The sequence below is a fragment of the Pseudopodoces humilis genome, chromosome 4 (genome assembly GCF_049639895.1).
Source record: "Pseudopodoces humilis isolate 2021_Gansu_Grassland_sample_001 chromosome 4, ASM4963989v1, whole genome shotgun sequence".
Taxonomy (NCBI): Eukaryota; Metazoa; Chordata; class Aves; order Passeriformes; family Paridae; genus Pseudopodoces; species Pseudopodoces humilis.
In genome coordinates, this window is record NC_142203.1 from 66,424,709 (window position 1) to 66,437,546 (window position 12,838).

At 39.9% G+C, this 12,838-nt stretch overlaps 1 protein-coding gene across 2 annotated transcripts in view; it reads left to right on the forward strand.

Moving 5' to 3' along the window:
- AGXT2 (alanine--glyoxylate aminotransferase 2) overlaps positions 1 to 12,838 on the forward strand; it is a 16,121-nt gene continuing 3,283 nt past the window's right edge. The window contains exons 1-13 of one of the 2 annotated variants that reach the window (XM_014257008.2): positions 1 to 126; positions 1,622 to 1,707; positions 2,084 to 2,268; positions 2,578 to 2,701; positions 3,613 to 3,707; positions 4,796 to 4,889; positions 5,872 to 5,965; positions 6,816 to 6,916; positions 7,960 to 8,052; positions 8,760 to 8,892; positions 9,981 to 10,069; positions 11,494 to 11,643; positions 11,979 to 12,077. In XM_014257008.2, the coding sequence (XP_014112483.1) occupies positions 96 to 126; positions 1,622 to 1,707; positions 2,084 to 2,268; positions 2,578 to 2,701; positions 3,613 to 3,707; positions 4,796 to 4,889; positions 5,872 to 5,965; positions 6,816 to 6,916; positions 7,960 to 8,052; positions 8,760 to 8,892; positions 9,981 to 10,069; positions 11,494 to 11,643; positions 11,979 to 12,077 (1,374 nt within the window). In that variant the 5' untranslated portion in view covers positions 1 to 95. The remainder of the gene's footprint in view (positions 127 to 1,621; positions 1,708 to 2,083; positions 2,269 to 2,577; positions 2,702 to 3,612; positions 3,708 to 4,795; positions 4,890 to 5,871; positions 5,966 to 6,815; positions 6,917 to 7,959; positions 8,053 to 8,759; positions 8,893 to 9,980; positions 10,070 to 11,493; positions 11,644 to 11,978; positions 12,078 to 12,838) is intronic. The other variant, XM_014257009.2, reaches the window with a different exon arrangement.

Genomic DNA, 12,838 nt, shown 5'->3' on the forward strand with positions numbered 1-12,838 from the left:
GACAGCACGGGACGACAGCAGACGGACAGGGCGGTGTGTCCGGCCGGCTCGCAGCACACGTGTCGGGGCGGTGCCGCTGCCCGGGGCGGGCGGACATGGCGGGGCGGCTGCGGAGGCTCGGCAGCGGTGAGGGAGCGGCGGAGCGGGGCCGGAGGAGCGGGGGAGCGGGGCTGCCGGAGCGGGACCGGAGGAGCGGGGTGGGAGGAGAGGGGCCGGAGGAGCGGGGTGGGAGGAGAGGGGCCGGAGGAGCGGGGCTGCCGGAGCTGGACTGGCCGGGGCCCGCCGGGGTCCCTGCACCCGCTCCGTGCAGATTCAGGAGGGACGGGAGCACCGCGGAGCAGCGCGGGGTAGAAGCACTTTCGCTGTAGCTGCAAATCCCTTGGGAAGAGTTCCAAGGGTAGAACTTCACCAACTCGTGGGTTTTCAGCTACTTTTTTGAGGCCGGACTCTTGTAGATTCTATACTCGTTAGTGCTGTAAGTGGTTGTAAGGGAAGTGATATTCCATGTAATTATTTCAGGAAACTTTATTCTTCAGTCATTTACATTTCAGATGTGTTTTAGAAATTGGTTAAAACCTTAGGCTTTTAAAAACAGATATGCAACTCTCAGGAGATACTGTTGTAGGTGCAGAAAAAAAGTCTTTTGAAACAGCTCCTTGCAGAATCACAGAACAGGTCAGGTTGGAAGGGCCCACAGCTGGTCATCTGCTCCAACCTGCCTGCTCAAGCAAGGCCATCCCAGAGCACAAGGCACAGGATTGTGTCTAGATAGTTCTTGAATATCTCCAGTGAGGGCAACTCCACAACCTCTTTGGGCAATCAGGTATCTCTTTCTGTTACCTGCTGAATTCTATCTGCAGTTAAATGAAAGGCAGGATGGTGTGATGTTCCCAGGATTTTGGAGCAAGGATGGAAGATGGCAGCTGGAATTGTCAGGGCCCTAAGCACAGGTCACATCCCCTGAACAGCTTCATCCAGGGCTGTACCCTTAGCCCTGTTTCATCTCTGCCCTGAGCCTCCAGTCCCTGCCCCAGCTGAGCCATGAGCCTTCCACCAGCCCAGCCCTGGCTCTGTCTCCTGGATGGACCTTGGACTTCTGCTGTAGCCTTGTGTCCAGCCCTGTCTCTGGCCCCATCTGCTCCTGCCTGGGCTCCCTGGGTGGACCCTGGACCTGCCTCAGCTCCACTTTTGCGGGGCATTCTTGGCGAACTCTGCTTTGCCCACCTCGTTCAGGTCTGTTGGGCCTCTGTCCTGCTCCCTGGGAGCACTGCCCGTGCTGCAGTCACCCTGACTGTAGAGCATTCCCCCACTGCTTCCAGGCAAGGACTTGTATTAGAAACAGTTTTTATTTTTAAAATAAAAATTATTCTTCTGTCAAAATAGAAGTCCACATGAAAATGAAAACTTGAGTTTTAATGGATGAGATATAAATGCCTTTCTTTTAAAATTACATGTATTCTGCTTATTACTTATTTTTCCCCAAAGAAAACTTCTTAGACCAAAAACACCCTCCAAAACTTTCTGTGACTGTAGCTTGTGTATTCCCTGAACAAACTTACTGAGCAAATCTTTCAGGTGTGTAGTTTGCCAAATGTTTCATAATTCTCTTACTATTTTATAGTTGCCTTTAGGCAGCAGAAATGGAAAAGTTCTGTCTCCATACAAGCAAAAATGCCTCCTTGTGATTTTGTACCTGAAAAATATGAAGTAAGTCATGCATACTACACTGAATTTAAATAAAGCTTCATTACTGGGTTTGGGTGATAGGCTCATCTGCTAAATATGATTATAAAATTTGCTTCTTTGGGCAAAACCCCACTGCTATGACCAGGATATAACCTGTAGGTGTACCTGTGTGACAAATCTGTAATTTGAAAACATTTAAGAAAGAGTTGTGTGCAGATCAGCAACCTTATTTCAAAAAGCTGTGTTTAAGAGGTTTGTAGAACAGCCCTCTATGTGTAAGAATCTGCTACAATCTAAATCCTGTAGACAGATGTGTAATCTAGGTGCTCCACAGCAGCTCCATGAGTCTGGATTTTTAGGAGGTATGGATGGATACTGACTGTTTTATTCCACTCAGTCCTGTCCATATGAACGTGTGCAGAAGATCCGTGAACAAAATATTGCTCCTTCTCTGCGAACGTATTACAAGAAACCATTGCTGCTGCACCAGGGACATATGCAGTGGTTGTTTGATCATGAAGGACGAAGATATCTTGATCTCTTTGCTGGAATTGTCACTGTCAGTGTTGGACACTGTCACCCGTAAGCATGTTGCTTTTTGATTCATGGTATAAAATACAGGAAGAGACACCTAAGTTTGTTTTGTGCTTCATTGATCTGCAGCACTGTGAGCCTAGAACCGGAATATAATTTACTGAATTGTCATGTGTCACAGTTAGCTCCATTTCTGCTGCATTTTGAAGAATTCATTATTTTGGTCTACTTGTTCCTCCATCTGGCACACGTTGCAGCATCTGTGTTTGCAGAATCAATAGCACAGAGATATGTGCATGTGTGAGTGTGGAGCCTGTGTGGAATTCAATCCCTTTGTCTCTCCCTTGCTACATGCAGGAAGGTAACTATGGCTACCCAGAAGCAGCTAGCTCGCCTGTGGCATACCACCAATATCTACATGTACCCAGCAATCCACGAGTATGCTGAAAGGCTAACTTCTCTTTTTCCAGATCCACTGAAGGTAAATTGCTTCTGACAGGAGCAGGGGCTGGTGAAGTAGGTGTCTGTTTATAAGAAGTATTTATTAAATAATCGAGAGCCATGATATCTCTGGAGAGAAAATCTGTATGGGGAATACAGATTGTGAGTTAAAGAATCTGAGGGCCCTCAGGGCCTTTTCTTTAGACCTAGCTGCAGACAAGCATAATATTCCCAGTTTCTGTTCTGTTTGTTTCCTCCTTTCACTTGTCACTTTGAAGAGGCATTGCCAGCTTAAAAATTACATAAAAGGAATGAAGAAAATGTTTACTTATGTATTTTATGTTTATTATGTATTTTAATGTAAACATTAAAAATGTATTCTTACAGGTAGCCAGCCTTAATTTTCTTGATCTCATGAAAATCCACAGTGAAAACTGTTTGACAGTATTCTGTGTAGTATGTGTAAATGTTTACCAACATTTAAATAGATGAACCACAAAAATGTTTCACAAACATTTGTCATGTTTCATACTCAGTGAAACAGTAAGAAAAATAATTTTTGATTTCAGGTGAAATAAATTGTAGTAAAATGAAATTGGGCTATCAGAAGAGTATGACACTAGTACAGTCTTAAAGATGGAAGGAGAGTAAAAAAAAAATTTTTTTAATGTCCTGCTTAGTTTGACCCAACACTTTAATTTCTTCCAATCAGAAATCCATTTTAGGAAAACCTGTAAACTGAAACCCTTTGAGATTTTTCTGTACCTTGCCAGAGCATATCAGTTGGATGTTTGTTCTCATCTAGAGCATAAAGGCAACGCTAATTTTATCGTGGTGAGGTCGCCCTGTGGCAGTGCTAGGCTAGAGTGCATCGTGCTATTAGGGGACATGGTCTGATGCCAGAGAAGAAGGTGGTTTTGTGCTGTACTGACCCCAAGTGTTTTCCCACAGGTGGTTTATCTCACCAACAGTGGGTCAGAAGCCAATGATTTAGCTATGTTCATGGCAAGGGTACACACTCGTAACTTCGACATCATCTCTCTCAGGTAATGCCAACAGAGCTTCACAAAACTCCTCTGTGTATGGGATCACTCTCTACATGTCTAAAACAAGAAATAACTTTCACCCCAGGTCTGCAGAGGAAAATGCTATAAAATTACTTTATTTGACAAAGAGGAGTAAACCAGGAGCTGAAGTTTTCATACATGTTAGGACTAGTTTGCAATAAAAATGCAACCTGCAATTTTTGCTTGTGTTACCAAGAAAATTATCTGATGTCTGTGTTTAGGGTGTGTTTTGGTAGACTTTTTTTGTTCATGGCCAGACCAAGACTGAGTGACTGCTCCATTCTTCCTCTGTTTCCCTTCTGCAGTGCCCCTTGGTGAGGGGTGCAAAGGTACCTCTGGAACAGCAGTGCACTGAACCTCAGCAGGGAACTGCTCCGCCTGGAAGTCGATTTTTGTTTTGTTTGCTTTGCTGCCTTGTTTTTCTGTCAGAGCCCTGAACCACAGTTCACTACACAGATACACAAACAGCTCTTCTGGCCTAATGACAGGGATGGAGCTGGGCTGAACACCAGTACACTGTAAACACCAGCATAAACAGTTCACTTTACCTCAAATATTAGAATAAAAGGCCGTTTTAATGAAGAGATGTATTTTTCTCTTACTATGTTCAACAGAACATTGGGTACCTACCTTGCTTGTATATTCTCACTAAACAGTTTTGATTTGTGTATAAATCAAATCATAGCACCATCTAGTTTAATGATTGGCAACTGTTGTTGCCAAGATTCAAAAGACAGAGGTGTTTCCTCTGTAGGGATCAGGTACAGATTCTGCTACAGCAGAACTCCACAAGGCACTGTCTGAATTACTGTTGGTTCCAATGATTGTACTCATCTCCTTGCAAACATTTCTTCACAGCTTTTATATTTGAAGCTGCAGTCAGAGTCAAAAGGCAGAGGGAAAAATGGCAGTAGGAATCATCTTTGTTTCAACATGTTTCATTAGTTTCAACAATGCACATTTTTCCCAACAATTTGTAGCTCACAACCATGCCTTCTCAGAACTGATATTGCTCCAGACACTTCTTGGAAATGAGTGATGTTGATTTGCTTTCTTTGTTTGAACAGAGGAGGATACCACGGAGGCAGCCCTTACACGCTGGGTTTGACATCTCTGACTCCTTATAAGCATGGTGTTGCCAATGGCTTTGGCTGTACATCTGTGAGATTATTTTTAATTTTTTTTTTTAATAATCTGGGTAACTAACAGTTTATTTTAATATTTCAGCAATTGCTGTGTTTTCTGCCCTCAAGCACTTTATGGTCACTAATCAAAGCTGCAGTGTAGCAGTTTATGCTGTGTAAATTCAACAAGAGCCAGAGTCCCCTTTTCCCCTCAGGCTAATTTTAAGTCAGGACAGCCATAACATGAGTGATCTGTGATTTGCATTTCTTCAGTCATGCTTGATGCTTTCATGGAAATCTGTGTAAGGAACAAAATAATGTTCTGAACCCCCTTTTTTCAAGTTTGTTTTGTGCAAAGCTGCTTTCAGATGGTCTGGAGCAGATCCTTCGCTACAGTGAATAGGAATCCTATTTCAGGAAGACAGGAGACATGTCTGCTAAGGAGATCCACTGAGGTTAAATGGCAATATGCTCTTGAGCAGAGTGGAGTAACTTTCTGTCTAGAAGTTGCTATTGATGACTACAGGTGACAGCTCAGCCACATTATTAACCATAGGTAGGCTCATTTACAACAGCTTCCCAGCCAGTGGATGGCCTGAACTCACATAGTGTTTCAGCAGCAGCAAGGATTAGAAAGCTGGAGTTGTCCCTATTAGGTTTGCCTGCCTCACTCACAAATTAGGTTTGCAGATTTTGTTCATACTTCAGATTACTGAAATGCTACCAGCAAAAAAAAAAATGTTGGCATTACGTTTAGATAACCAATATCCTGACTAAGAACAAAAAAGGGAATAAAAAGTCAGTTGAGTTCCTATTGCTGGAACAGTCTAAACTTGTTGCTTCCAAAGCTGTCTTGGTTATCTGGTGTTACTTCCAAGTGTTCTTTAGCCAAGTATCTTGAACTTTGTTTGCCCCTTCACTGTGACAGCTGTTTTTCTGTTTTGCCATTAGTCATTAGATCAAAAGATCTCTTAGAAGGGTGTCATCAAATCTGTAGCTATTTCTCTTATTCTTGACAGACAATGTTACCAGATGTTTTTCGTGGTCCATGGGGAGGCAGCCATTGTAGAGATTCACCTGTGCAAACTATTCGAAAATGCAGTTGTACTGAAGGTTGGTCCATTACAAAAATTTGGGTTTTGAATTACAAAATACTAGAGGGCTACTCTAATAAAATAAATAAGTGAAAATAAGTTATAGTTACCTCCTCAAGCAAAGTAGATGTCTGGTTAACTTTTGCAAGGCTGAACAAAAAAAAAAATTAAAAAAAAAATTCAGAGAATCTCAGGACCCTGCATTCCATTGGGAAAAATCTGGGACAGAGGACACCACATTCTCAGATTTCTTTTTGAAATCCCAGTGTTTGTTTCCACTGTTTGTCATGATCAGCTCTGGAAGCTGTGGAAATCACTTCAGCATATCTGGAAGAGCAGAGGTGTTTGTAGTGTTATTTTGCTGACGGCTTTCAACTTTTATATTGGAATAAGGCAAATAGTAAGGACAGCCTGCAGCTAGCCATAGGCAGAGGTTTTTCATGGGGCAAAATGTTCCATACACAGGACAGTGTGAAATCTCCTCTGCAACTAACAAAAATTCCAATCAGTTTTTCTACTGTTTCAACAAGCACCTTTTATTATTTTAATTCATATGCATATGTAACAGAATGGTTTGATTTTAGCTTTGCCATCCCTAATGAATGGCAGCATTAGCCATACTACTTGCTCTGTTCTTGATTTAAGCACAGACTGTATTCTCCAGAATCCTCCTACCTGCACTAACCATGGAGTACACACAGTTTAAGGAGACTCTCCTTTAATGTTTACCTTTCTACTGTTAATTTGAGGGGTGATATTTACTATGCAGTCATACAACATTTGTTGCTTAGATGAACAGTTTCATGTTTTAAAGCTAGTTTTGTGTCATATTAAGTAAATTCCCTCCAAACTGTTTCCCCTGTGAACAGGTTCATGTCTTGCAAAAGACCAGTACATTGAACAGTTCAAAGACACTCTGAATACCTCAGTGCCCAAGACAGTAGCTGGATTTATTGCTGAACCAATTCAAGTAGGTAGTTTGCCATTTTTCAGTTGTGATAGCACAAGCAGTGTGAAATACTCAAATCTGATATTCTTTAGCTGTAACCTGAACATAGATGTTTGCTGATTCTTACTATGATTTTTAATGCTTTAAACACCTTAAATATTTCAAAGACTGGATGCACTGCCTTCAAATTTCAGCTTCTGTCACTGACTCCAATGGAACTAGTATTTTTCTTGTGAAATTAGACACAGAATCATGATTAAATATACACATTTTTTCTGCAGTTAAATAGTGATTGTGATGCATGCTATGGGTTGGCTTCTATTATCTCCTTTCAATTTTCATTACTATTTCTGTAAATTTTTAACTCAACCCCCCTTCTTCCTCTTTTAGTCATGTTGTCCCCTGATGGCCACAGGATTCATTCTCCTTATGTTTTACCCTATGTTCACGATTGTTTTATATGTGATTCTTCAATAGGAAAAATGGAGAACTTATGCAGGGCAAGAGAAACAGTGTAAGAACTGTGATTTCAAGGAAAAACTGGAGCAATTCTCCAGTTTTTCTCTCTGGTTTTGCTGTTTTCAAAGCACTTACTTACTTGAATCTAAAAATCTGTTGTAGTCCAGGTGTAGGTTAGAATTGAATTTCCAATGCAAATGCAAACTATCAAGGTGAAAAGATGTTGAGGAGGCAATGTTCTAAACAAATTAACCAAAGAAGGAATATGAATTCTCTGGCCAACTTCATCAGCAAACCGTTTCTGGGTTTTGCTATGTGTAGATTTTCACAGTCCTTGTTTTGGCAGTTTATTGTTAATTGACTTGGTCTTACAGTGATCATGGCCTCACAAACATTCATGCCAGCACAACTTACAGAACAGCAGGCAGCACTGTGGAATGGGAATTGGTGACCTGAGCAGGAGCTTTCTGAAGTGGTTTCATTGCTGGAGCAAGAACCTTGAAACAACGGTCCTGCTGTTACCTGAGGGTTGCTAGGTTTTTTTCTCAAGTAGAACTCCTGTTTTCTTATTTGTTCCTGAAAACATTGTGTTTTTCTCTTGGCAGGGTGTTAATGGAGCTGTTCAGTACCCAAGAAATTTCTTAAAGGAAGCTTATCAGCTTATACAGGAAAGAGGGGGTCTTTGCATTTCAGATGAAGTGAGTCAGATTTTTTTGTGGGAGAATTCTAGAGTTGGGTACTTCTGAAATTATCATAAAGGGCTGGAGGTCTGGAAAGAATCTAAGTGAAATGCAATACACTTCATATCTTAAGTTTAATACGGTGTTAAACTGCATCTTTTCAAGCATAGGAACCTCAGTTTTTACTGCCTTTATTCTCATTTTGGGCAAAGGTAATATTTGTAGCAGACTGCAGTCCTTACCTTCTGGGGGCAGTAAATTTGCATAAATATGCAACAAATGCTACTTGTGATGGAAGATTTGTCAAAATAACCCTTCCTTTTATGAGTATTTTTGACAGACATAGACTACAGAAGAGAGTTGATTGCTGTACCTCTGCAAATATGTTTTAGAAGTAGAATTTCCTTAGCTAAAACAATATTAAAATAATATCAAATGCTTCAAATGCTTTTACATTTCCTCTCCACTTTGAAATGGAAGCTGCATCTTATTTGTTTATCTTACCAAGCCTAAGACATGATTGCATGTTATCACATGAAAGAAAAACCCAATTACAATAAATAGCATTTTGTGTAGAACCATCTGAATAGGGCTCCTAATACAAGTTGACTCCAGATGTAGTTGCTGTTTAATGCAAATCAGTAACAGTTGAAATGCAAGGAAAGAAGTAGTATCACAAAGTGTGAGAAAATGATGAGCGTTTCTCTGAATTTTTCCTTTGAAAGGTACAGACAGGATTTGGACGGACAGGCAGCCATTTCTGGGGGTTTCAAACACATGGTGTAGTCCCTGACATCGTTACTTTGGCAAAAGGAATCGGTAATGGCTTCCCAATGGCAGCTGTCATTACAACAAAAGGTACAAGTGTTCTGTTCTTCTGTGACATAAAACAGAGTAATTGCAAAATACAATACAAAATAATTACTTGCAGAGAGATGTGTGTTTAAAAAGCTGAATGTTGCTTATAAACTTTATCTCAGTCTTTCTTTTGGATAGATTGAGATAATGAATTGAATCCTCATTGCTTTACTTGTTTCCCCACATGTTGTGCTGTATCAGTACAGAGCTGTATTTAAATGAGTTTAGTTGTATAACTGAAGCAGGAATGGAGTTGTGAGTGGTTTGTAGGGCTGGTAAAAGAGCCTGGAAATCATAACTGAATTCACTGATAAATATACTGTGAGTAAATAGGGTAGGATGTTGCCCAGCTGCTTGATTCCTACAAATGGCTGGCTCAACCTAGTGAGGAAAATCTGTAGATGGTAGGTGAGAGCTTACGTTAGAAGCATGACTTTCAGAAGAAGTTTTGTTTTGGCATCTGCTAGGCACTATATTTTTTGGAAATACTCATATTTTGCACAGACTGCTTTAAGGAAATCTTACTGTGTCTCCAGCAGAATCAGAGTTGAACACAGCAAATGTAATTGTTGTTACAGTAACAAATGTTTAAAGCAGTAAGTACAGTTACCAAACAAGGCAGAGGAGGCCACTAAGATGATCAGAGGGGCAGAGCACCTCTCCTAAGAAGAAAAAGCTGAGAGAATTGGGATTGTTCAACCTGAAGAAGGCTTTGGGGTGACCGATTGTGGCCTTCCAGTGTAAGAAAAATGGAGAGGGACTTTTTACAAGAGCATGGAGTAACAGGACAAGGAGGAATGGCTTTGAACTGAAAGAGATTAGGTTTAGATTAGATATGAGGAAATAAAATCTTTACAGTGTGGGTGACGAGGCACTGGCACAGGTTGCCTGTAGGAGCTGGAGGTGCCCCATCCCTGGCAGTGCTCAAGGCCAGGTTGGATGGGGCTCTGAGCAACCTAGCCCAGTGGAAGGTGTCCCTGCACCTGGAAGAGGATTGGAACTGGCTGATCTTTAAGATCCCTTACAACTCAAACCATTCTGTGATTCTATGAACTGAAGGGTAACCAGTGTTGTTCTTTTTCTTTTAGAGATTGCAAGTTCCTTGGCTCAAAACCTTCACTTTAATACGTTTGGAGGAAACCCTCTGGCCTGTGTAGTTGGAGCTGCAGTTCTTGATGTAGGGAGAACATTACATAAATTTATCTATACCACAAGTTCTTTGTATTGAAAGATGAAGATTGCAAGTATAAATTTCTATGTGGGCGATTTTTTAAGTAACTAAGTGAAGGGCATAAACATGGCCAGTGTGCCCCATTCACAGGAAAAAAATCCTGATCAGTTTAATTGCAAAAATTTTCAGATCTCTAGAAAGAGTGGGAGCCCTATAATTATGACTTCAGAATCATCTTTATGTCCCTTGGGTTCTTTACTTGGTTAATGAAATTGTAGGAGATTACTTTCTCAAAAGCCTTAGCTAATTCTTTCACAGCACTACACAAATCCATAGCTAAAGCAAATCTATTTTCTGGCACACATGCTTAACAAAATTTTTTTAACGGAAAGGCTTTTACCTTATGCTTAAAAAAACCTTAATGACCAGACAGTTACAAATACCTAAGGTCAGAAATCTTTTTGGGAAAAAAAAATTACCTCATGAAAAAGAAAATAGAAAAATGTGCAACACATTTCACTTATTATCCAGTAGAAAATCAGTCAGTGGGTAGTAGTTTCTATTTGTCTTGATTATGCACAGAACATTCATTCACTAAGCTCATTTCAGTATAGCAGACACTGTTTCTATTCATGTTACTTTCCTGAGTGGTTCGGGGGAGTTTAAGCTATTACTAAGATGGATGACTGTATAAAGAACCCATGTTTTGGGTTTTTTTGACTCTGAAATAACTTGAAGCCTAGCTCTGAAATAATCCAAGGAGGTTGTTAGAGTCAGCAAGAGTAAAATGGAGTTGAAAGAAAAAAAAAAAAAAAAAGAAATAGAAAAGAAATAGAAACAACCACTTTATCGTCTGTAATTAGTTTTTAAATGTAATTTTTCTAAATACAAATGTTAAGTTCATGTAATGGTTTGTGTGTAGGTGCCAGTATGTGCCTGAAAATAAGAGCTCTGATTAAGAAGGACAGTGTAAAGTATGAAGAAAAGATCGTAATTAGAAAACATGTTGTTGCTAAATAATATAGTACTCAGGCTGTTCTCTGCTAACACACACAGATAAGCCTTGGCTTTTATTATTTAATTATATTCTTCTCATGATACTGAAAAAAAATTAAATATTCTGATAAGATTTTGAAAATAATCTTTCTGGTCAGATATTTTCCAGTTATGAGTACACGTGAGCAGGAATTACTGGATTAAATGTAAGTAATAAGAAAAATGTGAAAAGTCCCAAAGAAACATCAAAGTATTATGTGAAATTGTATTCTGATGCTGGTAAGAGCATTTAAGAAAAGGGAAATGTGAGCATTGATGTAGTCAATGAACATAGCAAGGAAGTGAGATAAATATGGTGTCAAGTTCAGTGGGGATTAACAGACTGTTTTGAAAGCCTTTCCTGCAACGCCGTCATGGTACTTCATTTTAACCAGGCTATTGAAGAAGACGGTCTACAAAAAAACAGTGAGGATGTGGGAACATACATGCTGCTGGAGCTGGCTAAACTACGGGATAAATTTGAGATTGTTGGAGATGTCCGTGGCAAGGGACTTATGATTGGAGTAGAAATGGTGACAGATAAGGTTAGTGACTTCTTCATTCCTTTCAATTTACAGTGCCATTGAAAGTTTTATCACATTTTATTTCAGCTGAAATAGTATTTCCTGCTAAAAAGCAGACAGTGAGGTGGGAAAACATGGCTCTGGCTAAAAATGAGCCAGAACATTCCATCATTCAGCTATTTCACAAGCTTTGAGTAAACAGTGCACCTTAACTGCACCGACTCATGGGAACAGATAAGTTATACAGCTAACATTTTCAGCTAGAGGTGAGATTTATTGGAGAGACTGGAATATACATCTTTGTCACAGAACTAATTTGGAATAGCTAAGTGAAGTTTAGTATTTCCTTCCCTTAGGACAGTCGATGCCCTCTTCCAGCTGAAGAAATAAATCAGATTTGGGAAGACTGTAAAGACATGGGGGTTCTGATCGGCAGAGGAGGGCTCTACAGTCAGGTACTAAACCTCTGGTTATAAATAAAGCTTACTTTCTTGTCGAGATGAAAAATGAGCAATGGGATCACCATGCTATTTAAGATGATTTATTGCTCAAGTTAGCCTGATATCAGTCTCGATATCGTGGGATATCAAAGGCGTGAGAATTGGAGAGCAGCAACAATCAGCCATAGCTTAAATGTAGTCACAGGTTTCTTCTTCACACAGCAATATGTAACATTTTGGTCCAGTGTTAACACAAACTTGTTTCTACTTAATAACCTATCACCTTTGCTTAATTTTGCTGCATTGTGTCTGTCTTTCAGCCAGTAAACTGATAGGTCATGTACCCCCACACACCTCTATTATAGCTTCTAGATCCTTATCCTACCCTGTAAGTCACATTATTACAGCTTAAACCTTTCACTATTTTAACTAATATAATTTCTTACTTACTCAAGGCATATTCTTACTTATAACTATAGGAACATAAGTTCATAATTTTTCTGCTTAATGTTTGTGTACCTTTATCATCTCATTAAGCCAAGCTCTTTCCAAGGCTGCAGATTGAACCCTTCAGCATCTGTGAAGTTTCTATTTTTCCATTTCCCACATTTTCTGTCCTTGTGAACAATATCCCCACTTCCCCCAAGTTAAATTAATTTAGTTTAGTAAATAAACTAGAAAATGTATACTCTTAGGAGTATATACTCTATCTCTGTTTAATGCTACTGATTTTAAAATTGGGCAGGAACTATTTGATTATTTTCAAATATTCTGTA